The sequence below is a fragment of the Rattus norvegicus genome, chromosome 4, assembly GCF_021556685.1.
Source record: "Rattus norvegicus strain SHRSP/BbbUtx chromosome 4, alternate assembly SHRSP_T2T, whole genome shotgun sequence".
NCBI classification, from domain to species: Eukaryota; Metazoa; Chordata; class Mammalia; order Rodentia; family Muridae; genus Rattus; species Rattus norvegicus.
In genome coordinates, this window is record NC_141537.1 from 160,534,238 (window position 1) to 160,560,209 (window position 25,972).

The 25,972-nt window shown below is 47.0% G+C and overlaps 1 protein-coding gene across 2 annotated transcripts in view; it reads left to right on the plus strand.

The window, feature by feature from the left end:
• The window catches only part of Ano2 (anoctamin 2), a 353,573-nt gene that overhangs the window by 5,301 nt on the left and 322,300 nt on the right, over positions 1-25,972 (plus strand). The window contains exons 2-3 of one of the 2 annotated variants that reach the window (XM_087655423.1): positions 13,040-13,224; positions 14,937-15,263. In XM_087655423.1, the coding sequence (XP_087511549.1) occupies positions 13,040-13,224; positions 14,937-15,263 (512 nt within the window). 2 annotated transcript variants of the gene reach the window in all.

A 25,972-nucleotide genomic window follows, 5' to 3' on the forward strand; every position in this document is an offset into this window, starting at 1 on the left:
TGGTGCTTGGGGGAGAGTGAGGGCACTTACCTCATGGCTGGGAAGCAAAAAGGGAAGAGGAGGGGCTGGGGTCCTATACTCTCCTTTCAGGGTATGCCGCCAGTGTCTTAAAGATCTCATGCTAGGCCCCACTTCTAAAAGGTTCTGTATCTCCAAGTAGGTGTCATCCTGAGATCAAGCCTTTGACACATCGTCTTTGGAGGGGCATTCTTGATTCAGAAATATAATTCATGGACTATTTAATAAGCATTTCTATGTTCCCTACTTCATTCTGAATGCTGAAATCTGAAGCTCTCAGAGCTTACCTGGAAAGACAAATGTGTAAATCTGTGACTTGAACGCAGTAGAGTAAGTGTGACTATGCCAGGGCAAACTTGCCCTTCCTTGTAACTCCCTATTGGAAGAGTGCTTATCTGAGTCCATGTTCTCTTCTTCCTGAATGTCGGGGTACTCTATATTACCCAGTGTCCCCCTCGAAGCTTGCTGTGGCCCTGAGACTGAGCTCTAGGCAGCAGAACATGCAGGGTCTGAGTCTGTCCCACAGGCACCTTCCTGGCCAGCTCCTCTACACTCTTAGCTTTGTCACATGGAAATCAGAGTGGAAGCTGGCAGAGCGCCCATCATCCAGGGCCCTTGGAAAACTGTCTGGGAAAAAAAAAACCTACCTACCACCATGCTACCAACCCTGGGCTGTAACTTTCACAAGAAAGTGAACAGTGTTATATTTCCACATTGTTTCATTTTTAGTGTGTTTGTGTTGTATCAACTAGCTGAGCAGACTCTGTCTTATATAGATAGTGTTGATTATTTGCTATGAGTGTGGATAGTAATAAAATAATTCCACTTAATAATATAGTAACTCAGCTGTACTGTCCATGCCCAAGGCCTATATTTCGGTCTTGCTCGATAATGCCATCTCTAAATTCTCCTAGTCTGATAAGTTTAACAACCCTCTACACTTTTACATATTATACACGTATAGGGATAGCCTCTCAAAGACAGGTTGAATATTGTGCATCTGGCACACAGTAGGCATATAATGAGGGGGTGGATAAAAAGCTGAAAAATTGAAAAATATGAGCTCAGTGGAGAAAGTGTCAGATGTACAAGTTTGATGATCAAGTTCAGAACTCCAGAATTTATATAAGAACTTCTGGACAGGTCGCCCAAGTGTTTGTGATCCGAATGCCAGGATGAGAAGATGGACAGAGAATCCTTGGACACTTGCAGCTTGGTTGCTTTGGTGTGTGCAGCCCTGAACAACAGGGGAGACTGTCTTAGTTAGGGTTTTACTGTTGTGAGCCCACACCATGGCCAAGGCAACTCTTCTAAGGACAACATTTAGTTGGGGCTGGCTTACAGGTTCAGAGGTTCAGTCCATTATCATCATGGTGGGAGCATGGCAGCGTCCAGGCAGGCATGGTGTAGGAGGAACTGGGAGTTCTATATCTTCATTTGAAGGTTGCTAGGAGAAGACTGGCTTCTAGGCAGCTAGGATGAGGGTCTTAAAGCCCATTCCCATAGTGACACACTTCCTCTAACAAAGCCACGCCTACTTCAACAAGGAGTACCTCCAAATAGTGCCACTCTCTGGGCCAAGCATAGTCAAACTACCTCATTCCACACCTTGGCACCCTTAGGCTTGTTCAAACATGTGAGTCTATGGAGGCCATACCTAGCCATAGCATAATGCAAAATACATTTAGTCCAACTTCAAAACTCCCCATAGTCTATAGCAGTCTCAACAATATTAGAAGTCTAAAGTTCAAAGTCTCCTCTGAGATTCATCCAGTCACTTAACCGTAATCCCCAAAGCAAGACAGGAGCCCAGCTGCAAACTCCAACCTCTGCATCCCCATGTCTGCTGTCAACGTGGTCTTCACATCTCCAGCTCCCTTTTCATCTTTGTTGACTGCAACAAACTTTTTTCTCCTGGGCTGGTTCCACTCCCTGTTAGCAGCTCTCCTCAGCAGATAGCTCATGGCTCTGACATCTTGAACATCTTGGGGTCTCCAAGGCAACTTCAACTTTACAGCTTCTTGTTCCTCACATGTTTGGGATCCACACATGATCTTCTGCACTCCTCCAAGGCTTGGGTCACTTCTCCAGCTCTGCCCTCTGCAGCACTCTAGGCTCTGGCTGACATCACTCCACTGCTGCTGCTGTTGGTGGTGATCATCCCATGGTAGTGGCATCCCCAATACACTGGGGTCTTCTGCTGCTTCACCATTGCCTCTCATGGGCTCTCTTCATGGTGCCGAGCCTCAACTTCTTAACATGACCCCTTCAGTCTTGGGCCATCAACTACAACTGAGGCTGCACCTTCACCAGTGATGTTCCCTGGCTTCTCATAGTGCTCAGCTGCTCTCCATGACCCCTTCAGACCTTTAAAAACCAGTACCACTTGGGTGGTTCTTACACATTACCAAGTCCAGCCGCAGCACGAGGTACAACCTTGGCTAGCTCTGGAACACAGCTTCTTTGTGTTCTTGGAAAACATTTCCCAGAAGATTTTATATCAGTGATGCTGGTCTCTTCTTAATCATCCCTAATTTCTTAGCTCCAGCTGACCAGCCTCAATTGTCCCAGTTGTCCCTTCTTTCTTCACTTTAAATCCACGTGGCTGAAGCTGCTGGTTCTGCTGCTCGCTGGGACTAGAATGTGATCCCCCCTTATTCTGTTACCAGCTTTCTGTTTTCCAATTTCCTCACTGCATGAACTTGGCAGACCTGGAACTTGTTCTGTAGATTGACCGTGAACTCAGAGATGTGCATAGCTTTGTCTCCTGAATGCTGGGATTAAAGGCGTGCACCACCACACCTGGATTGAAGCTTTTCTTCACCGAGAACTTGCTCTGCCACAGGCTGGTCTTGAACGCAGAGGTCTGTTTGCCTTTGTCTCCTGAGATTAAATGTGTGTACTACCAGGCCTGGGCCTAAGCTTTTAATAACACCTAACAGGATATAATTCTCTTTCCTATAACTGCAAATGCATAAACAATAAGTTTATTTGGGTGAGATCTTGCCATAAGGTCACCACTCCCTTAATTCCATTTAATATCCTTAAACTCAGGATTCAGCTCCATTTCACTTTCTGGTTCTCCTTTATTATTACTTGAACCATGTATTTTCTATTTTTAACTTTCTCAGTTTGCTCTTTTCCATTAAAACATTCTTGATGAGACTAAACCAGAGAACGAAGTCTCTGCTAGGCTTTTTTGAGACTTCCTTTGTCGGTGCAATTTATATAAATCTCTTTACCTTAGGCTCAGGTAGACGCTTCAGGCAAGGGCAAAAAGCAGCCACATTCTTTGCCAAAATACCACAAAACAATCTCTAGGCCACATACTGGAATTCTTCACTGAAACCTCTTGGGCCAGGTCTACAAAATTCAAGTCACTCTCAGTAACAAAGTCTTCCATATTCCTACTAGAATAATACATTAAACCCCATTTAAACATTTATTTATTCTTATTATATATAAGTACACTGTAGCTGTCTTCAGACACACCAGAAGAGGACATCAGATCTCACTATAGATGGTTGTGAGCCACCATGTGGTTGCTGGGATTTGAACTCACGACCTCTGGAAGAGCAGTCAGTGCTCTTAACCGCTGAGCCATCTCTCCAGCCCTAAACCCCATTTAAAACATCCCACTGTTGTCCAAATCCAAAGTCTCTAACTCCACATTCTTCTAAACAAAAGCACGGTCAGGCCTATCACAGTAATACCCCATTCCTGGTACTAACTTCTGTCTTAGAGCTTTACTGCTGTGAACAGACACCATGACCAAGGCAACTCTTAGAAGCACAACATTTAACTGGGGCTGGCCTACAGGTTCAGAGCTTTACTACATTATTAGCATAGTGAGAAGCATGGCAGCATCCAGGCAGGCATGGTGCAGACAACCTGAGAGTTCTATATCTTCATCTGAAGGCTGCTAGGAAAAGACTGATTTTAGGTAGCTAGGATGAGGGTTTTAAAGCCCACACCCACAGACACACCTACTCCAACAAGGCCACACCTCCAAATAACGCCTAGCATATTCAAACCACCACAGAGACCATGTCTCAAACAAGGTGGAAGGTGAGGTAGATGGATACTCAGGGATGTCCTGAGACTTCCACAGTTCTCTATGGCATGTACCCACTCTGTCCTCTCTCATTTCCTTCCCCCATCTCTCTCTCACACTCATTTCCACTGTTGCTTTTTTTCCTCTCACACACAAATAATGCTTTGAGATGCCATCAAGAAGGGAAAAGACAACCCATATAACAGGACCAATATTTGTAAGTCATGGACCAGATAGGGAGCTTGTTTCCTGAATATGTAAAGAGTTCCTACAACCACACAACAAAAAGACAGTAATCTAATTATTAAGTGAACGAATAATCAGAATCTCTCCAAAGAAGGCACACAAATGACCAATATTCTAGAAGAGCTCGCCAGCATCGTTAGTTATTAGTGAAGTACAAATCCATCCTGAATTTTGATGTCCAGGCCTTGATCTCTAGTTTTGAATATTCATCTTCACTGGGCTAATGGAAGTTGTGGGGGATGGTCAAGAGAAAGAGGTGGTCAGAGATGGGAGATGTTTGTGAATGGTGGAGGGGCATGAGGGACATTGAGGGAACTCACCAAAGACATGAGCCAACCAAAGTCATGAGATAGAGAGAAATAGAGAGGGAGAGACAGAGAAACAGAAAGAGAGGGGTAGGGGGATGGGAATGGGGATAGGGAGGGGGAGAGAGACACAGAGAGACAGAGAGAGGGCTAGAGAGGGAGAGAGAGAGAGAGAGAGAGAGAGAGAGAGAATGGCAGGGTGGGGGAAGTTACATTTGCCCATTGTTCATGATGCATCATTCTTTCATGTTGCAAAACAGGCTTAACTAATGAGCTAATAGAAGAGTTTTTGCCAATTGCATTGCAAATAGGCTGTTTCAAAACGGGCTTAATTAGTGAGCTAATAGAGCAGTTTTGACCAATTGTGTTAGAGATAGGCTGTTTCAAAACAGGCTTAATTAATGAACTATTAGAACAGTTTAGGCCAATTAAGTGGTAGACAGGGTATTTCCTCATGGTAGACCAAGGAGGGCATGAAGACTTTAATTTGATCACTCACGCTCCAACCCACAGTGTATGATGTGCTATCAATGAAGAAGTTTCATGTGGCCACCCATCTGAGTTCTAAATTATGGGTTTTTCCACTGAGGGCATGGCACAATCACATGCCCTTCATAGGGCTTCGGGGAGGGTTAAATGAATTGATACAAGCACAAACTACTTAGAAGGTGCCTGACCCTGCTAGTGAGATCAGGTTTGGGATGGGTTTGGCTAATGAGGCATCGCTGTAGTTTGGACCTTGTCTGTCCCTCCAAAGCCCATAGGTTGAAGGTTTTCTCCTCAGCTCCTCACCCTGTCTGCATATGGGGGTAACTTCAGAAGTGGTAGAGGTGGGAGGCAGATGCTAATGGGACTTGGGTAGGTATTTGGGACCATGTGATTGTAGGGATATCAGAACCACAGCGCCTCCACTTTTACGGCTTCCTGACTGCTACGAGGCAAGCAGCTTCCTTCTCCAACGCTTGCACCATTATGTCTTGGTACAGACCCCAAAGACAACCTACCATGGACCCCAAACCTCCAAAATCATGATCCAAAAGACGACCTCCTCTCTCTCAGTTGATTTATGTCAGGTATCTATTCTAGCAGATGCCTGGAAATTTGACTAACACAGGAATGTTTATATCTGATACAGGCATTAGGAAAGAGACTGTTCAGTTGCTTAGTAAGTCTCAAGACAATAGAGATTTTTTAGTGACATTGTGACCCATGAAACTAAAGGTCCATCCATTCATGAAGATCATTTGTAATGAGCAGTAATGTGCTAAGGATCCCTCTGCCTCTTCAGCACCCTCATCTCCCATCCATACTTTCACAGACACCCCATTTATCCTTACTAACTATAGTCACTATGTCTTCAGGATGTAATTTTAATCATGCTACACCTCTGCTTAAAATCTTATTACATTGGTATAAATTATGACTTTGAATATTAGCAGTTGGATCTGGCAATAGTTATAGAAAGAGATGTTCAGAATCAAAGATGACACAAATGACCAAACAGGAGAAAAAGCAGGTCATCCAGTGGGAGCTGCAGGAATTTCATTCTGAACACACGTATGCATGCACGCACACACACACACACACACACACACACACACATACACACACACATACACACACACACATGAGAGGGAGGAGAGGGAGAGAAAGCATACATGTGATCATAGTTGAGCAAGAGAAAGTATTGGGAAAGTTGAGAATATAAATTATAATAAAAGGCCTCCCAGGACACGTTAAAAATGTTTTCTCTAATCTCAAAAGGTCTTTTCTGTGCATCACATGCCACATAGATGGTTGCTGACAGGACTGTAGGTGGGACAGAAGCAGGAAGAGGCAGCAGCCCTCAGCCCCAGGAGCCCAGTGATATGAAAGTTGGAGGCTGACAGCTCAGGACCAAGATTCCAAGAGGCTGCCTTCCTCTTGGAATCTCTTCTCTTGCCTGGACCACTGCAGATGCCGAGTCATCTTCACTTAGCACCCCAGGATTTAGGAAGCTGAGGCAGGAGATTTGTGAGTTAGAACCGCCTGTGCTACATAGTGAGACAGTTCTTAGGGAAAAAAACCCACAGAAGTCAGGTTCTCTGAGTTCTTTCCTGATACCTCTAGGCAGAGTGGAGAGTTGGCCTTTCTTTGTCAGTCGGCTTCCTTCCCTGTGAGAACCTAGGGCTTGTTATAAAGGACTGTGTTCTGTTCAGCCATACAATCTGAACAGTCCCACAGTGAATAGTAAGTTAAGTGGCTCTGGAAGGACGAATGGAGACACAGAAGTTTGTCTATAGCAGCTCTGGTCTTCTAGGGGACAGCCAGATATGCTTGCAACATGGTGGAGAGTGTGTGCAGTACAGAATGGGAAGAGCGAGGTAGAAAGCAGATGAAGCGGTTCTGGCAGGTCAGTAGGGCGAAGATCAGGGAAAGTGTGATGAGAACATTTTAGAAAGCGTAGTTTCCATCCTTACAAGAGTAGAAAGTCAGCAGATGGGAATGACTTGGTCCAGTTGTTTCACAAGGCACCCGGGTCTGATGTGAGCCAAGACAAAGAGCTCATTCGTTAGTTCCTTCTCTTGTTGGTGTGACTTTGTACCTGACAAGAAGCAACACAATGGAGGGAAGACTTATTTTGGCTCACGGTTTGAGGAGATGCGGTTAGCTGTGGTGGAAGAGCCTTGTGGTGACTCCAGGGACTGGAGACTCTTTGGTGGTTGGAATGTAGAGTTCCTGTTTGCTACCACTAGGAAGGAGGGAGAGATGGAGGGAAGAAGGAAGGGAGAGATATGAGAGAGAAGGAGAAAGAGGAAGGAGGAGGAAGAGAAAGGAAGAAGAGAAGGAGGAAGATGGACGGGGAGGAGGGGGGCAGAAGGAGGGCAGAGAGAACACTTAAGCTATCAGTGAGTTTGGGTTGTAATTTTCAATGTTCAACCCCCCTCTCAAGAGACCCATTTTCTGCAATGAAGCTAAAGCCCCAACTCTTAAAGGTTCCAGTCTTTACAAATAATGCCACCACTTGGAAACCGAGTGTTCAAATACCTGTGGGGGCCATTTTAAACTCAAATTACAACAGGGAGGGAAATAAGACCAGTGGCAGGCTGGTCTCTGCACAAGGTTATCTCCTATGCTTGTGTCATGTAAAGACACTAGCTATGGCATTGGGGTGTTCATTTGTGTCTGATCCAATGACGAAAGGCCAGTAGAGCTAAGGAGGCAGATTTGCAAAAGCCTTTTCTTGTGTGGCAGGACCTGAGTTAGGTGAGCGCGGCTGCTTTCAGAGGCTGTGGGAGGTACTGTTCAGCAGGACCTTCAGGACAAGACGTGATGAGTCAGACAGTTGGGTCCCACTGTAAACTGATGCCTCCCGTTCATTCAGGATTGCTCAGTGGAAGTGGGGGTTCTCCACATGGACGCCCATTCACTTCAGGACAGAGCTGCTCCTAGGCTTATGATGGCATCACATCCCAGCAACCCCATCTTGAAAATACTGTATGTTAAAAATGTATTCAATACATACATCTAGCACAGCCCATTTTATTCCTCTCTCTTTATTAAACATGGATTTTTTTCCTCATAATATATCATGATTACAGTTTCCCCTCTCCCTACTCCTCCCAGTTCCTCCTCTTTTCCTCTCCCATCCAGATCCACTCCCCTTTTGTCTCTCATTAGAAAACAAATAGGCTTCTAAGGGATAATTAATAAAATATAACAAAAAATAAAATACAATAAGATAAAACAAAAACGATTACATAGGAGTTGGACAACACAAACAAACAGAAGGAAAAGAATCCTAGAGAAGAAACAAGAATCAGAGACCCACTGGTTCACACACTCAGGAATCCCATAAAAAACACTAAACTGGAGGCCACAATATGTATAGGCAGAGGTCCTAGTGCAGATCTGTGCAGCCCTGTGCTGCTCTAAGTTATGTGAGCTTTGCTCATGTCGATTTAGAGGGACTTGTTTCTTTGATCTCCTTTATAGCCTCCGCTTGTTACACTCTTTCTGTCTCCTCTTCTGTGGGATTCTCTGGGCCCTGAGAGATTTGACAGAGACATCTCATTTAAGGCTCATCTCTCCTTCTGCATAATGTCTGGCTGTGGGACTTTCTCTGTGTTTGTTTCCCTCTGCTGCAAGAGGAAGATTCTTGGATGATGGCTGAACAACACACTATACATGTAGCAGAATGTCATTAGGAGTCATTTTATTGCTATATATATTTTTTAAAAGAACAGTAGTATTTGATTTGACCCTGGGTTTCTGGTTCGCGATCACCCAAATGTGTCAGGTATGGGTTCCATCTCGTGGAGTGGGCCTTAAGTCAAATCAGATATTGGTTGGTTACTGTCACAAGATTGGTGCCATGGTTGCCCTGGCATATCTTGTAGGCAGGACAATGCATCACAGGGTTGTAGTTGGCTTGGTGTTCACGTTTCTCTTTTGGAAGCATGAAGAGTACCTTCTTCCATCGAAGGCGCTAGAACGTAGGGTATGTAGGTGTAATACATCGTCGGTATCAGCTCAACTCCTGCAAGTCCAATGAGTCGTGCGGGTGCTGTCTTCAGCAATGGGGCCTCGCTGTCAATTGTGGAGAGCGACCTCTAGTTTTGTGTTTTGGTTGCCTCCTTGTCTGGCTTGGATAGAAGGGGAGTGCAGGCTTTCTAGAAGGAATTTGGAAACATTTCTTCCCTCCCCATTTTATGGAAGAATTTGAAGCGTATTTAACGTGTTTACAGAGTTTGAAGAATTTACACAACATAGCGCCAACCCTCACCCTCATTCACCTCGACCGCGGTGATAGCTCGCTAGCAACTGTCGCCGCTGTCACCTTGCTCCCCATTGCTGTTGTGAGTGCACCGGTTCAGTGACTCTGTCGTAGCCAGAAGTCCCTGTTTCACCCCAGTCCTCCTGGCTGTTGACACCAAAGACTTTGTATGTGAAGTATGAAGTGTGTGTGTGTGTGTGTGTGTGTGTGTGTGTGTGTGTGTGTGTGTGTGTTAGTTCTTTGCAGACCTGATGAGATCTGGCAAGGGGCAGTCTTGGGATGCTTGTTACTGGGAGACTTTCATTGCTACACAGGTGTCATTAACTTGTTACAGATCTTTTTAGACTTTAAGAAATACCTTGTCGGGGAGAAGTATCTGAAGAGTGGTCAGCCATAAATTGGGCATATACCATACTCCCAATGCCAAGACTCAGCAACCATCATGAAGAGGGAGTAGAAAGATTGTAAAAGCTAGAGGTTGGGGAGACTGGGGTGAAACAGGGTCTTCCGGTTATGACAGGGTCACTGCACTCACACACTGTGAAGTAAGGGTGACAATAGCGGCTGTTGCTAGCAAGATGTCACTGAAGTCGAGGTGAATGAGGTTGGGGGGTTGGCCATTGGTTGTCTAAAGGCAAAAAGCACAACCAGCCTGGCAGATGTTTCAGGAGTAAAATTTGTAAGGTTGGTGTCAAACGGGATATGGGGTGCGGAGGGCAAACAGATTTCCAGATATCTCTAGATTTCTGTCTGTGTTTTGAGTGTATAGGATGCCCTGAGCATGGACAGAGTGGATAACTCTATAAAAGAATTTTGCTGGGAGAAAATCAGCAGTCTGATTTGGGGATTGCTGCCTTTGTGCAGGTGCCGTTCAGGTAGGGCCTGTGGGACTACGGGTAGCAGGTAAACTTTGGAAGTCAGTGATCGATGGCAATGACATTCTCAGGAGTGGAAGACGTTAAGTGGTGAGGCCCCCACTTCTACACGTGGGAACATCTATCTAACTGATGCAGAGCTGAGTAAGCTGTGTCCTCTGCCCTTATGGTGCCTATAAGCACCGATGTCCAGGGATCTGTTGGATGTTTAAGATAACATCTGCTAACAGCCAAAAGGCTGCAGGGTGAAGAGAGACGATTTCCAAATGAATGGGCTAACTCATTCTTCAGGCTGGGTGCGATGGTCTTGACCTCTTTCTTGATGATCCATTCTCACCTCCAAGCTTCCTAGGGAGTCTCTGGAAGTGTGTTGACCTTCTTTCTTGATGGCCATGCTTCACTCACCCCTCCACAGCCTTCACTTGATGGCACAAACCAGGTCTGCGTCTTCCAGATCTATGCTATTGCTGCCTGGTATACCTTTCTAGAATTGGGGAAACTGGACCAAATACTTCATCCTAATCAACAGGGGCTGGGAGATTGTCACAAACCTAGAGCCTCCAGGTAGTTGTGACACATTTGGCCAAGAGGATGCAAGCCAAGATGGCTGGTGGGTTCTCTGGAGGCCCCAGGGTCTTCCTAGGAGAAGATACACAGGAGTTTGACTGAAGCGCTGGATTGCTTCTCAGCTATGGTTCTTGTGTATTGGAAGATAACAGCCAGGGACAGGGGTCCTAGATGAGTATCATCTTTATCACCTCCAAGCTTGCCTCCGGACCGTCCTGGGGCTTTAAGACCAGACCTTCTAAGACTTTCTCTGAGATACCGTCTTTCTTATGTAAGGTTTTCCCTGGGCCAGTTGAGGCATAGGCACACAGAAAGGAGGCATAAAGAAAGGAAAAAATGGGTCCAGATGGCAGAAAAGGATGAAGGCTCCTCCCCAGTGTCCTGAGCTGGGAGAGCATTGTTATGTAGCCAGAATGTGTGTTCTGGACTGTGGACGACCTTCGTTGTTTCCCCCTGACTTTCAGAAGTTACTCACTCTTTGAGATACAGTTGCAGATTTTAGTTCTAATTTGATTTTTTTTAGGCTTTTTGGTCTCCCGTGACACGAGGATGTGTCACAGATGTTTGCCCTGGTTAGTTGCTTTTTTCGTTGCTGTGACGAAGGACAAGAGGAGAAGCATTTTAAGGAAGCAAAGGTCTATTCTGGCTTAGTTATAGTTTGAAGGGATGTCTTGGGGAAGGCATGGTAGCAGGAATGGCAGGCTGGCTGGTCAGGTGGCATCCATAGTCAGGAAGCAAGGAATGGACAGGAAGTGAAGCTGGGCTACAAAACCTCAGGACTTGCTTCTGGTGACTCACTTCCTCTAGCAAGGCTCCGCTTCCAAAGGTTCCATGACCTTCCCAAATAGGGGCACCAAGGGTTTAAACATCCAAGCCTGTGGGGACATTTCCCATCCAAATCACAACAACCATCCATGCTGGACACCACCAAGTTTTTCCTCAACATCTTAAAGAGGCCATCCTTCTCAAGGGCAGCGACCACATGTCCTAGACCCCTTGGAACAATCCATGAATGCCTAAGGGCTAGTAATTGATCTGATGGTGATTCAAGTTTTTTTTTTCCAAGTGGGGAAACTATGCTCTACCACTAAACTACCCTTGGTCTTGAAGGCATTTCAAGTGATCTTTCAGAACTGTCATTCATTCATCCATGGGGTTACTTAGGACCAATCTGAGTGTACAGGATGTTGTTTCTGCTCACCTGGTGCTTAAAATGAAAACAAGAACAATAATTATAATCATTAACCTTTATTGGGAACTCAGAGGCTAATCACTATTTGAGGTGTTTTGCACATATTCTCCAGTTCCTTTTTCCACGTCTGTCCTTCAAGTTTGAGACTCTCCTCATTTTATAGTAGAAGAAGCAAGTCTCAAGTGGCCACAGTGCTCACAAGTGATGGAGCCGAGGTTTAAGCATAGGCACACTGACTGGAGTCTCCTACCACCAGTGAGACTTTGGTGACTCAGGGCTCCTGACTGGCAAGGGCCAGAAGAGAACTTGACCTGAACAGCGGGTCTATGAGAACTTCTCAAGTGTGCTGGAGGATGTTGGCTACTTAGAGGCCACTACTGCTCTCCGTGGTTCCACTGCTGCCCCAGTGAGTCCACTGTTCATCTGTTCTTGCTTTCTCCTTGCTGATGTTCAAGGTGCCTATTGGTCTTGATGCACCAGGGAGGCCCTAAAGTCCTGTTTCCCTGGGAAATGTTCTACCTGATGCTGGGAAGTACTCCAGCCAATGCTGCCATCCCTCTCTCTTCTTGTTCCAAACTGCAGACTCACTGGCCAGCTGTCATGGTCCTAAGAATAAAGTAGGGACAGAACAATAGTGGATTGATGGTGGAGAGCTTTGCTCAACAGGCACAAAGCACTGGCTTTGGGCCCCACCATTGCATGCTAAGCGCGCGCGCGCGCACACACACACACACACACACACACACACACACACACACACGAGATTATGACAGCTGTAGTGTGTGTGCGTGCGTGCATGTGTGTGTGTGTGTGTGTGTGTGTGTGTGTGTGTGTGTGTTTGGTTGGTAGGGGTGTTACCCCATTGGCCAAAATGAATGTGGCCAAACAAGGCTACAAAGAAACAAACCTAACCGCAGGTCATTTCTATGGAGCCATGAAGAGCTCTACTGAACTGGTTTAGATTCTGTGTCTTGAGATTCCTATCACCTGAACTTGTGTTGCCTCTCTTGTCTTCCTTACTCACAGACATCCCTCTGCTCCCTGGATCTCCACGTCGGCTGAGTTCACGGACAATGGCAAGAGGAAGCCAGGGCCCCAGACATGGACAGCAGTACCTCAAGGTGCCCGGTCCCCGGCTCCCAGGTCAGAGGGACAATTCTAGCCTACACCCTAGCCAGGTCTCCAGGAGAGAGAGTTCCCGAGACCGTTCTGTGAGTACAAAGGGATGCCCATGGGAGGCTCCCATCCAGTCGTCCTGTAGTTTGTGGCTGATGTGTGCCTGTATGAAAAGCCCTGGGTTTGGGTAGAATGCTTTTATCTTTCCTGTTTCACACATTTTCCAGCACCCTAGCTATCCTCTTCAGGGAAGGGTCTGAAAATGAGAAGGCAAGGAGAGGCAGATGATTCCTACCTGTTGGGCGGGCAGACTCCCGGCTCAGTCCCCACAGGCCTGAGAAACCTGCCTCCTCAGCTCTGGTGGCTGAGAGCCTCTCTCCTGTGCCTGGCATTTCATCGGGTTGCCCCGGTGACCTCTCAGGTGGCTGCTGAGGCAGCTGGGTATCAAACCAGTAATAAACAAGGGAACACCCCAAGGGAGGGAGGCAGGTCCCTACCCTGCTCCGCCTCGCTCGCTCTTTCCTCTCCTCTCTACCTCTGCAGTCCAGAGTGGAAGAGAGAGGAAGCAGTCACTTTCCCTGCTTCTGTTACTGGCAGGGCCCTTGCTAGTGACTGGAGAGGAGGAAGGGGAGGAGGAGGAGGAGGAGGAGATGGATTTGTGAGGGGCAGAAAGTCCAGTGAATTGCTGTGGGTGGGAGAGGAGGCGAGAAGTCGGCTTTTGTTGGGATGGATCCAGAACACTTGCCAGTAAGTACGCTGGGTGACTATGGAGCGGGTTTGCAGGCTCACGTGCAGCTCTGCCAGGCACGGCACACGTGTGGGTGTGCCGTGGTGCATGTGGAGGGTTGTGCGTTAGTTTGCTTCTGTGTGCCCGTGCACATGGACGCCTTCACATGTGTGCAGGAGTGTCGAGCCAGGGAGGCGTGAGTGGAGGGGGCTGCTTGCAGGTGCGAATGCATGTGTTGGTGAGCAGGAGTGGGCATGGGCTTCCGTGTTTGGGGCAGCATGTGGACTAGCAATGGTGTGTGCAGTCTGTCCGCCTGCTGGCCTGCTTGCCTGTCTGCCTGCCTGCTAGTCTGTCTGTCTGTCTGTCTGCCTCTCTGTGTGTCTGCCTATCTCTCTCAGTCTCTGTCTCTTTCCTTATCTCTGTCTGTCTGTCTCTCTGTCTGTCTCTGTCTGTCTGTCTCTCTGTCTGTCTCTGTCTCTCTGTCTCTCTGTCTCTCTCTGGTATGTGTATATGTATTGGATACCACAGATGTGTGTGGTGTGTCTCTGTGTATGTGTGGTGTGTGTGTGTGTGTGTGTGTGTGGTGTGTGGTATGTGTGTGAGTATGTGGTATGTGTGTGTGTGTGTGGTGTGTGGTATGTGTGTGAGTATGTGGTATGTGTGTGTGTGTGTGGTGTGTGGTATGTGTGTGAGTATGTGGTATGTGTGTGGTGTGTGGTATGTGTGTGTGTGTGTGGTGTGTGGTATGTGTGTGAGTATGTGGTATGTGTGTGTGTGTGTGTAGTGTGTGTGCATGGTGTGTATGTGTGGTGTGTGTGTGTGCATGCTGTGTATGTGTGGTGTGTGAGTGTGTGGTATGTGTGTGTGTGTGTGTGTGTGTGTGTGTGTGTGTGTACTGATGCCTAGACTGCACACATGGGTGGAGGGCTATGTGTGACAGGTGGGCTTAGGCTGTGGATCCTTCCATTGGACAGGCGGGGCCTCTGAGAGGCTTGCGTCCTAGTCTATCCCAGAGCATCCTCTTCTGTCTCTTACTCTCCTTGCTCGTCTGACCTCACCTGTGTTACCTTCTCTGATCAGGTCATCAATAACTACCTGGATGCCAATGAGCCTGCATCCTCAGAAGCCCGTCTGAGCCGCATGCACTTCCACGACAACCAGAGGAAAGTCGACTATGTCCTTGCATACCACTACCGGAAGCGAGGCGCACACCTGGGCCATGGCTCCCCTGGACACTCGCTGGCTGTTATCTCCAATGGGGAGACAGGCAAGGAGCGGCATGGTGGGGGCCCTGGCGATATTGAACTTGGGCCACTGGACGCTCTCGAAGAGGAAAGGAGGGAGCAGCGAGATGAATTTGAGCACAACCTGATGGCAGCTGGGCTGGAGCTGGAGAAGGACTTGGAGGTGAGGCTGGCCAGCTTACAGGTCTCAGGATGGGGTGGCCTGGTGGTTAGCAAAGTTTTGCTTTGCTGTGGCAGACAGCTTGATTTTGTCTTTTGTGTGAAGCAGGAACTTTTGCCCAAGGCCTTGAAGCAGAGTTTTGGTAATGTGATAACTTTGAACTGTGGGATGGTTGTGGTGTGCTATGCCCATACCTGATCACACACACACAAAGCACCTAACAGTCTGGTTAAGGATGGAAGGCAAGACATGGCTCCCCAAAGGTCTATGGCTTTCTCCAGAGTGGTTTCCTTGCATGGAGACCTGGTTTTCCTGTTGGATTTGGATCTAAGTTTCTTTGTGGGGATATAGGGATCCCCTTCAATAAGGGATGGGTATACTCAGAGCACCCTGAGGAACTTGTAATGGGATGCTTTAGGGAAGTGAATGAGACATCATTGGACATTTTATAAATCTGTAAGGTATGTGTGTGTATATATGTGTGTGTATTTGTATGTGTGTGTATACATGTGTATGTATGTGTATACATATCTGTATTTCACCCTTGGTAAGTAGGCTAAGGCAATCCATGGAAATCTACTTACCCATCCGTGTACCCATCCATGAACCCATCCATCCACCCAACCTTCCACTCATCCTCCCACCCATCCACGCACTTGCCTATCCATAACACTCTCATCTTTTCAAAATATCCTGGCCTTACTATTTCTTCCAAACTGTCTATCTCTAATCTCTCTTCACTCAAAATTCTCTCCCAGGCCAGCCACCGGCCTAAGCATAGTTCTGGGTCGGTCACCCTGGCCTCAGGGTATATGGACTCTGAGGGAGTCCTTTCTTCCAGGAGCTGTTACTCAGACCCATGCCCTCACTTCAGGTCTCTCCTCTTTCCTCCTTCCATGGCCATCCCCTCTAAAATGCCATCAAGCCTTTTCCTCTTCCACCCCTGGACCCCCCACTCTCCTTTTCCTGATCCTACTTAGCTTAGCGATGCTCCCCACGGCAAGGTGGTAGGGTTGTCTCTTATCTGTGCCCCACCAGCTGCGTGAAGGTAGGGGTTTTGTTTCATTTTCTGCCACATTCCTAGAACCTGGGATAGAATGTATGCCACAATAGGTATCTTGTAATTGGCCCCTTGGAGGAAACATAAGTTTCTTATTTGAAAAGCAAGGATCTGGTGTTACATGTCCCGCTGTCATGTGGCGAAATGAAAACATGAAACACAATATCTGGTATACACGAGGTGCTCAATGAATATGTGCTATTATTTTTTAAAATAATTTTTCATGCAATATGTTTCGATTATGTTTTTCTCACTCTCCTAACTCCTCCCGGGTTCTCCCCACCTCCTTATCCATCCAATTTTACGAGTCCTCCTCAAAAAGCAACTGTCCACAACAATCAAAACAAAAAAAAAAACAAAACAAAGACCAGTAATATTTAAAAAAAAAAAAGCAACAACAACAACCACCACAACAGAAACAAAAATATCCACAAAACAGCCAAGGAGTTTGTGTGGTGTTGGCTACCTACTCCTGGGTATGAGGCCTGCCCTGCAAATAGTTGATAGGCCCAGCTGCGCTCCATTGGAGAAAACAAATTTTCCCTTTGGCAGTGAGCATTAGTGGTAAATAGCTTCTTGGTTAGGATGGGACCCAGGACCACTTTCCCCTCTCTGTGCTAGGATTCCATCTGGCTAGAACCCACGCAGGCTCTGTGATGCTGCCATAGTCTGTGTGTTCACACGCACATGAGTCCTGTTGGATCTGCTAGAGACCGTTTCCTTCGAAGCTTCAGCCCCCACCTCTTACCATCTTTGCTTTGCCCTTTTCAAATAGATCCTTGGGCCTTGAGGGGAGGGGTCTGAGGAAGACATTGCATTTAGGACTGAGCTATTTAAAAAGAGTGTTCTGCTGGGAAGGCATTCTTATCTGAAAACTAATCCATAAGTTTAACATTATGATGGCTTCATATTGGAAGGGGGTCCCAGAGATTATCCATTCCTTTTCTGTCCTCAGGTGGGGTGACTGTATCTTGACTCAGGCCCTTGTGGTACATGGCTCCTCCTTCCTCTAGGTCACCTAGTAATCTGTTGAGTCACTTTGGACCCCTTTATTGTGAGTTCCTGACTTTTGCTGTTTGAAACCCAAAGTTCATTTGGTTCTTTTACTAGGAGTCAGCTAAGCGGGCACCTTCAAGATCATGGCCATCCAAGGAGCTCTGAGTGCTTACAGAGCACACAGCTGTCTCTAGATGTCAGGGTGTGGACTTGGTTGGGAAACAGTACAGGTCACACTCAGGAGGGGGCACCCAGAAGGCTGATTGATTAGGTGTGTTTCCCTCTCAAGCATTTTCTACTAATTTAGGACCTTAAAGTCAGAGCTTTCTTGCGTGTAAATAGGAATAGTAGCACACCCTTCCCAGGGTTGGTAAAAAGACAGAGAGATGGGCAAATGCAGAACACAGAACAGCACGCTGCCACTGCTTTTAGTATTCAGAGCTCCCATATAGAACAAGCAAAATATAGGTGCTTTATTAAAATTGAATTTCAGATCAACGATGAGCAGCTTTGTAGAAATTTTTTAAAAATTTCTCAAATGTGTCTCCTATTGTCCCCGGGCTAATGTATTCGTCATTGATCTGAACCCGACTGTAGCTGGCCTGGTCTCTTATCACCGCCATCGATGTATCTGCCCATCCTTCGTACCCTCCGCTCAGTGCTCATGACCTAGGCTGAGAATCAAGAGGGCCCAGAGAGAGCCGAGGGTGGCTGATGTTAGATGAGGACCTTGTCCTGTAAAGTTGTCTCTATTGTACAACTACCAAAGGCTCTCCCTCCCAGCGCCCTCTGGCTTTAAGGTTCACCAAACAGTTCTTCTTCCTCATGGATCAGCCTCCCTGAGCCCCTTGTACCATCCCACTCCTGGCGCTATGATGACCGACTTCACCATGGGCTTCCTTCTCTCTGAAAAGCACCCTGCTGGTGTGGTGTTGGGATTACACGTTGGGGAAGTTAGCTGCTCTCTGCACCCGTAGCACATTGTCATCGTTATCACCATTTGCAAATGCTCTCCTTGTTCTTCACTGCCTACTCTCTCCATAGGCAATCATTCTAGCACATCACGGTTCTGGGAAATGCTGTGTGCAATTTTGTATTTTTCCTTTCATCTTTAAAAATAGACCATTATTTAGAACTGTTTTATAGTTACAAGACGTTGGAAGTGGTACACAGAGCTCTTGTGTCCTACCCTGTGCCTGGCTCCCCCTGTTATTACCGTCTTATTAATGTGGCACTCTCGTTACAATTAATGAACCAACATCGGCACATTATTATTAACCCATGCTCTATTCAGAGTCGTTCCTAACTGCTGTCCTTTATTCTAGATTCCCCTCCTGGGCTGAAACATTGTGTTTCATCGTCCTATCTCTAGGCTCCTTTTGATGCTGACATTTTGGGGGGGGACTGTATGCACTTTTAATTACTTAAAATGCACTCTTTGCAGCTCACTCTGCTTCTTACTTTACTGTTTCTGTGTGGGAGTCTTCACGTTCTGCATGCACACACACACACACACACACATATATGTATATATATATATAAAACCTTTATTTCTAAAGGGTCATTTATGGACTCTACAGTTGACCTTTCATTCCCTTCATAGCAAGGGACACTTAGGTTACTTCTCACGGTGGGTCACCTCAACAAGACCAAGGGTAAACTGTCAACCCACGCAGGGCCACTGTTTCCCAGTCTTCTTGGCTTTGCTTCCTCCCCCCTCCACATCTTGGTGCTAAACACCAGTGGGAGAGTCATCCACGGAGCCCGTGGGCTTCTGAACGGCTCCTTATCAAGGTCCCACCTCTTTCTCTCCCCTGGACTGGGCTGTCTTTTAGGCTCTGATTTCACTTTGACTTTAAGAACAGTGAAACAGAAAAGGGTTTCTGTCAGATGCCCATTAAAGTTGGAAAAGAACCTTGTGCCCGTAAGGCTCCGAATATGGCAGAATTCATTTCTGACCCTTTCCTTGAACAGGGTGGTATTGCTGTACAGTCCCCAGCTGGTGTTTCCTTCTCCTCTTCCTCTTCCTCTTCTTCTCCTCCTCTTTCTCCTCTTCCTCTTCCTCCTTTCCCTCCTTCTCTGCCTCATCATCTTCTTCCTCCTTTCTTTCACTTCCTCTTCTTCCTCTTCTCCTCCCCCTTTCCCTTTTTGTTTTGAGTGTGGATTTTATTGCACTGCCTTGCCCATACTCATCCTTTGAAGACAATTGAGAATATTACCAGAGTTATGGGAGTTGGCCTGTTATGCCTTCTTCTGCTTGGCCAGTGGATGATAATTCAGGTTAGAACCACTCCCGAGGGATGCTTTTGGCCCACAGAGGAACTTGTATCCTTGTTACCAGTTCATATAACCGAGGATCACTTCTTCCGATATGGAAATCTCTCCTAAATGGGAGGCCAGTTGCAGCTGTCTAAGAGTGTGCTCATCCAGAACTAACATTCTCTAGTTCTCACAGGGCCATGGATACATTGGATAAGGCCTCTGTGGAAGGGCTAGGAGGTCCCTTCTGTCCACACTTGCCTTCCGAACCTTCTGCTTTGGACTAAAGAGCCAGCAGGACAAAATGGAGACCAAGATGCATGTCACCACCAGGGGTGTTTGGGGAGGGGAGTTCCAGAGCCATGCGAGGCATGCAACGTAGGAAGAGGCCAGGAGAGTGTTCTGACACTTGAGGCGAGAGCTTACTGCATCTTCGGGCCCTGAAATTTCAAAGCCCATGAAGATTTATCTTTGAAACAGAAGTGGAAGAGAAGGTACCCATATGGAGGCCAGATCCCCCTGCATTGTTGGCTTTCCTAGAGTTAGGACACTGGAGAACTGATAGCTTCTGCTGACACTATCATGCCTGGTCTACCATCTTGAGTAGCTCCGATAACTCTCTGGCAGTGTCAGTCACAGAGTAGGGCCACGTGCTGACTGGGAGGCCCTGGAAACCATAGCATCTTTTGAGGGGTCAATCTCTTTTCTCCCTAACTCAGTATCAGGTGAGAACCAGGAGGGACTAAAGCTTCTTTCTCTACAGAGAGGAGCCCATCTCCTGACTGTGGGCCTGGGCATCTGACAATGGATCCTGAGTGACTGCCTTCCATCAATGGAAAGGAACATATAGAACGTGTGACATCATAACCTCTCATTACGGTCCACTTGAGACAGGAGTGAAAGCCAGGGTATTGCAGTATCTTTAGGTTCTTAAAGAATGTCTTTAGGTTTTTGACTTTTCCTTTTTACCTCTTTTTTTTTTTTTTTTTTTGACTGAACGGTTGAAATAGTGTTCTTTGGGAAATTCCTGGCTGGATCTGTGGTACCACAGAACACTCTTCTGTTCTGATTGGGCACTCAAGTCTTCACAACCATCCAGTAGACAGAGGCCACACTCACCAGCCATCCACAGAGATCTCTGCAGGGGACACAAGTTGAGTTCTAGGGTTGCTATGTCCCTCCTTTCTGTCAGGGGTATGTATTAATAGTTGTAGAGTAGCGAGCCCTAGGACCGGAGTCTTTTGGTCTCTGGAGAACTAAGCTGCCTGGGTCGTCATCTCTCCCTCTGTGCTGTAGCTGCAGGCTACAGGGTGAGAGGGTGAGACCGGCTGCTGCTCTTCTTGCTTTCTCAGAGCTCCTGCCAAGTCAGCTTCTCCTCTTAGGGTTCCAGATCTTTCTTTGGCTTTTTTCTCTAGGAGAAGCCAGCACTTTAAATATTGAAAACGTTGCTGTTTGGTTTCCTAGGGTGACAGTGTCACAGTCTTTCCTGTAGCTATATGCCACAAGCACACACTGAGCAGGCAGCTGGTGCTGGTGTGAGGTGGTGGTATGCTTCTTAAGGACAGGGTCTTCAGAGCCCAACTGACTCTGTTCGGAAATGAGTCTTTTGCCTCCTTGGGAGAGAGTGGGGTGTGTGTTCCCGGAAGAGCGTGGCCAGGGCAAGGAAGTGCTGACATGGGTTTTGGTGGTGTGTAGTCCCCTGTTCTGTGGCCTGGCTGTTATGCTCTCAGGAGTGTGAGCATGTCCTCTGGTCTTGCATGTGTTCCTCATTCCCACCTCAGAGCAGCTCGCTGGAGCCTTGCGTTTTTCTCTTGCCTCTTCCCTGTCCTGAGGGATCTTTAGGAATACAACAAGACAGCCCTGGGACCATGCAGCTTAGAGCAGAGCCACAGAAGGGTAGGTGGGATCAGATCTCAGTGGGCAGGCCTAAAGTGAAGACCCAGAGGAAAGCAAGGAAGGAGGTGAAACCCCACCTCCACTCCAGTCCAGGTATCTATTTCCTTATGATAAAAAATGAACAAAAATGGGCATCAGTCTTCCCATCTCTTGCTCACCCTAGCAACCTCATCGAGGTAGACAGAAGAGCAATTGTCCTTTCCCATGGACCAGGGAGCATGAAGAACCTTGCCCAGTTGGTTGGTTCCAGGTCTCCCATTCCCTGCTATTCCCTTGGGAAGTGTTTGGATCCTCACTGTCCTAGCCATGGAGACAATGCATTGTCAATGATTTGAAGGAGCGATGAGTCTAGGGAGAGAAGATGGAAGGATCTACGGGAGCTCTTTCTCCAGTCTTTTAAATCTGTGCTTCGAGTTTGCCAAGAGGCACATCTGGCACCCTGTTGGATCTTTCAAAGGCACTGGAAGGAAACTTCCAGGCTCTGACTTGTCATAGCCATTCTATGGTCCAAATATGCTTATCCTTGTGAAGGGCTCTGGCCCTGGGCTATCCGATTTTCTAGCTGTGTGTTTTGCTTGTTTTCTGTTACCACATGCTATTCGGGAGGAAATGAATCATAAAGCATTTGTGAAGATTTCTTTCAGTCACATTAGAGAGTAAGAACTGTGCGGTCCAGGAGAGGATGTGGCTTGCAGCTCACTAAAGTAACTGATACTTTATTCAAACAAACTGACCATAGACAATGTGTGCAAGCATCAAGGCAAGGGAGTAAGCTTTTACTCTGCTCAGTCTGTTTTCCTGGGAATGAAGTTGTTATCTTCCTATGAGGCAGGAATCCTGCTGGTACTCCAGGGATGGTGGTAGTAGGGGTTCACAAATGGCGTCCAGATAACGGACCTATATGGCTGTCAGAGATCTCCACATCGCTCTATAGTTGCTAGCAGTCATTTCGGAAGCTCTGTGGTGAAGAGAGAGTTGGGCAACGGTTAGTCTCTTCCTGGCTAATCATTCCTTCTGGGGCATTGCTGAGTGTTTTGGGATCTGGGAAACACACTGTGAAAGATCCCATTTCCATTTGTCACTTGAGAGTCACTTGTCCCTCCTACTGCTCTGTCTCACTTCCCAACTTGTGACATTTCTGAAGGACCTTGTGAGCGCTAGGTCCTGACCTGGGTGACACAGAGGCTAATGAGACTCAGTGCCTGCTTTCAAGGCAAGATAGACTTGAGGAGAGAATCATACAGAAGCTCAGCTTACGGAAATGTGGAGAGTCTCAGGAAGCGACTTGGAAATTCTGAACCCTGCTTTAAAGCTTCCTAGCTAAGCCACCTTCCCTGCCTGTGTCCCAGATGATGGGGTCCAGGCAGATGTGAGCGGACTGTGTTCCCGTGCTTATCTGACATGTGCCAAGATGGTGGTGTGCACGTTCAGAATCTAGTAACTTTTCTTGCCACACTGACAGAAAGCCTAATAGGAACAGCTTAAGGGAGGGAAAGTTAATTTGGCTCCTGATCTCAGAGGGTTCCTTCCTCGGTTACTTGGCCTCACATATTTGGGAAGAGCATCATGGCGGTGGGAGCCTGCATCAGGAAGTAGAGGAAAGTGTAAGCTCACTCTGGGCTGGCCTTCACCTCTTCTTCTCTTTGTTACATCTTGGCCCCAGGCCTGTGGGATGGTGGCTGCCCACAGTCAGGGTGTACCTCCCCACTCAGTTCACCTTCTCTGGGAATCCCATCGTAGACACCCACAGATACACCTCGCCAATCTTCTAGGTGATTCCAAACGCAGCTAACTTGACAGCAAAGATTATCCACCAGAGAGTTTATCTCAAGTGGGTGTGGTTCAGAGCAGAATGAGTGCATCGCCATTGACAGATGGGGAGTGCTTTGCAGGGGTGCTCTGTCTTCTGTCCTTTCTGTGCAGGGAAAGCCTTCCTGCCACCCCCAGTCTGCTATGCCTGGTAACCTCAGGGGTCATTAGGTAGCAGTGTGAGTTTTCTGGTCTTGTGGATTTTGTGAATGGATTTCAGGGTTAGATTCTAGAAACTCAGATGGCAGGAAACCAAGCAAACCACTTAACTGAAAGTTAGCATTCACTACAATTAAAGTTATTTATGTGTTTCTGTGACTTTGCCACTCACAGGGATGACTGCATCTTGGTCATGGTAGAAATCTTCAAAATATTTACATTCCTCTGTATGTAAATTTTCTGAATTATGACGTAGTTTTGGTGTGTTGATAGGCCTCATTTAATGTGTGGATATAGAAGTAAGTAGGTTACTAATTTCACAACTTTAGTCACACTTTAAAAGTGTGTGTGTGTGTGTGTGTGTGTGCGTGCATGTGTGTGCGCACACACACACATATTCCTGTGTGTGCAGGTGTGCAAGCACGCGTGTATGTGTGCACACATGTGCCTGTGGAGGGCAGCTTTGGGCGTTGGTCCTTTATGTTTTGAGACAGTGTCTCTCTCTAGGACCTGGGGCTCATCAGGCAGGTTAGGTTGGCTGGACAGTGAACTCCAAGGATCCTTCTGCCTCTGCTGCCCCTATGCTAGGATCCTAGGTAGGAACAACTGCATCCTGCTTTTTCATGGGTGCTGAGGTCCTGAGCTCAGGTGGCCATGCTCACTGGGCAAGTATGTTACTGACCATAATCCCAGCCCCTGTTTATACTTGAAAACCTCCGTCTATAAACTCAGTCTTGTCCTTATTATACATTTCTAAACATTCTAAAGAGAGGGTCCTTGCATTTCACTGGTGTGTCTTGGGTTTTGTGTCTCAAAACAGTTGACAAATCTTTAAATTTTTTCTCCACACCTATATAACTACCAGGAGTCCTGTCTTCCTGGTGTGAAGGGAGGCCAGCTGGGGACATTTGCAGCTTCTGCTAGGGGCTTAGAGAGGCATAGAGATGTTTTATCTTGGGCCCCGGGTTTTTGGTACCTGTGAATTAGTCACTAGAGTATCTGCTGTGCTTTGGAGGCAGGTGGTTAGTGTCCATGGTCTGTTTGAACCCAGGAAGGGAGTGAGGAGAAGGCTAGAGCGCCTGCTCCTGAGTCCTGCTCTCTCCTACCTGCTGCTCCCCGGAGCTGACACTTCATGTGGGACAGGAGAGGCTTAGGCATCCATCATGGGCTTACCAAATCATGACTCTGACAATGCTGGTTTTATATAGCTTGGATTGAGGTAGACCATAGTGAACTAACAATTGTAGGTCAGTGAAGAGTGCTTGCCCAGAATGCTTCAACCCACCAGCTGGAGGGCTAGCACCACAGAAAAGGTTCCAAACTGAGGTAAAACTTGAGAATGTGTTTCCCAGTTCATTGAGCCATCACAGGACTGCAGTAATTTTCTCAGTTCTGATTCGTTCTTGTGTACCTTCTGTTCAATCTTTGGAGCCCGTCAGCCTTCTTCCAGAAGAGGCAGGCAGAAGAGTGTAGAACATGCACAAAAAGTCTCAGAGTTAGCTAGCCATATTTCATTCACAATGCAATCTGGGTGGGTTGTTTCCCTTGTTGCATGCACCATGGGTTATTTACAAAGCACTTCCTAGTTTGAATGTGGAGATTAAACATTCAGGGAATTTAAGGACTTTTGCAAAGGACTTTTCAAAAGGAACTGGATCCTGGGAGTCTCTAATATTCCTTCCCGGTCTGCCATTCCCAAACCTACAATATCCAACTGGGCATTGGGTTTGCTGGGCTGGCTCTTGTTTTGGGTGTGCAAATTGGTAGCTTTGTGTGGAGTGGTGGCCTTTCTCCAAAGGAGACAATGCATTTGCTTGTGGGCTGGTCACCAATAAAGCCATGGCTCACCTCCATGTATTCTCAGCCATAGATGATGAGAAGAAAGGGACCCAAGCTGATGGTTATGGTGGGCATAAAGGCAGGGGCAGCCAGAGGGACTGATTGCCGAGTTTACATTACCAGAAAGGACAGCTGCATCCTGGGAACCGTAATGGTTAACGTTTTGTCAACTCTACACAAGCTAGAGTTATCCGGTAAGATGGAGCCTCAGTTGCGTGATTGCTTCAATGAGATTGGCCAGGAGGCAAGTCAGTGGGGCCATTTTCTTATGTTTATGGTCGTGAGTCTAGCTTTTAATGGTTAATCTATCTTTCCAGCCTGGAGTAGAGGTATTTACTTGATTAATGATTAATGTGGGATGGCCCAGCCTACTGTGGGCAGTGCCACCTCTGGACGGTCGGTCCTGGGTTGTATAAGAAAGTTAGGTGATGGGGTTGGGGATTTAGCTCAGTGGTAGAGCGCTTGCCTAGGAAGCGCAAGGCCCTGGGTTCGGTCCCCAGCTCCGAAAAAAAAAAAAAAAGAAAGTTAGGTGAGCAAGGGCAAGAGGAGCAATCCAGTGGGCAGTGTTCCTCTATGGTCTCTGACTCCAGCCTTGAGCTCCTGGCCTGAATTCCTTTAATGATGGACTGTGACATGGAAATGCAAGCCAAATAAACTCTTTCCTGCCCAACTTGCCTTTGGTCATGATGTTTAA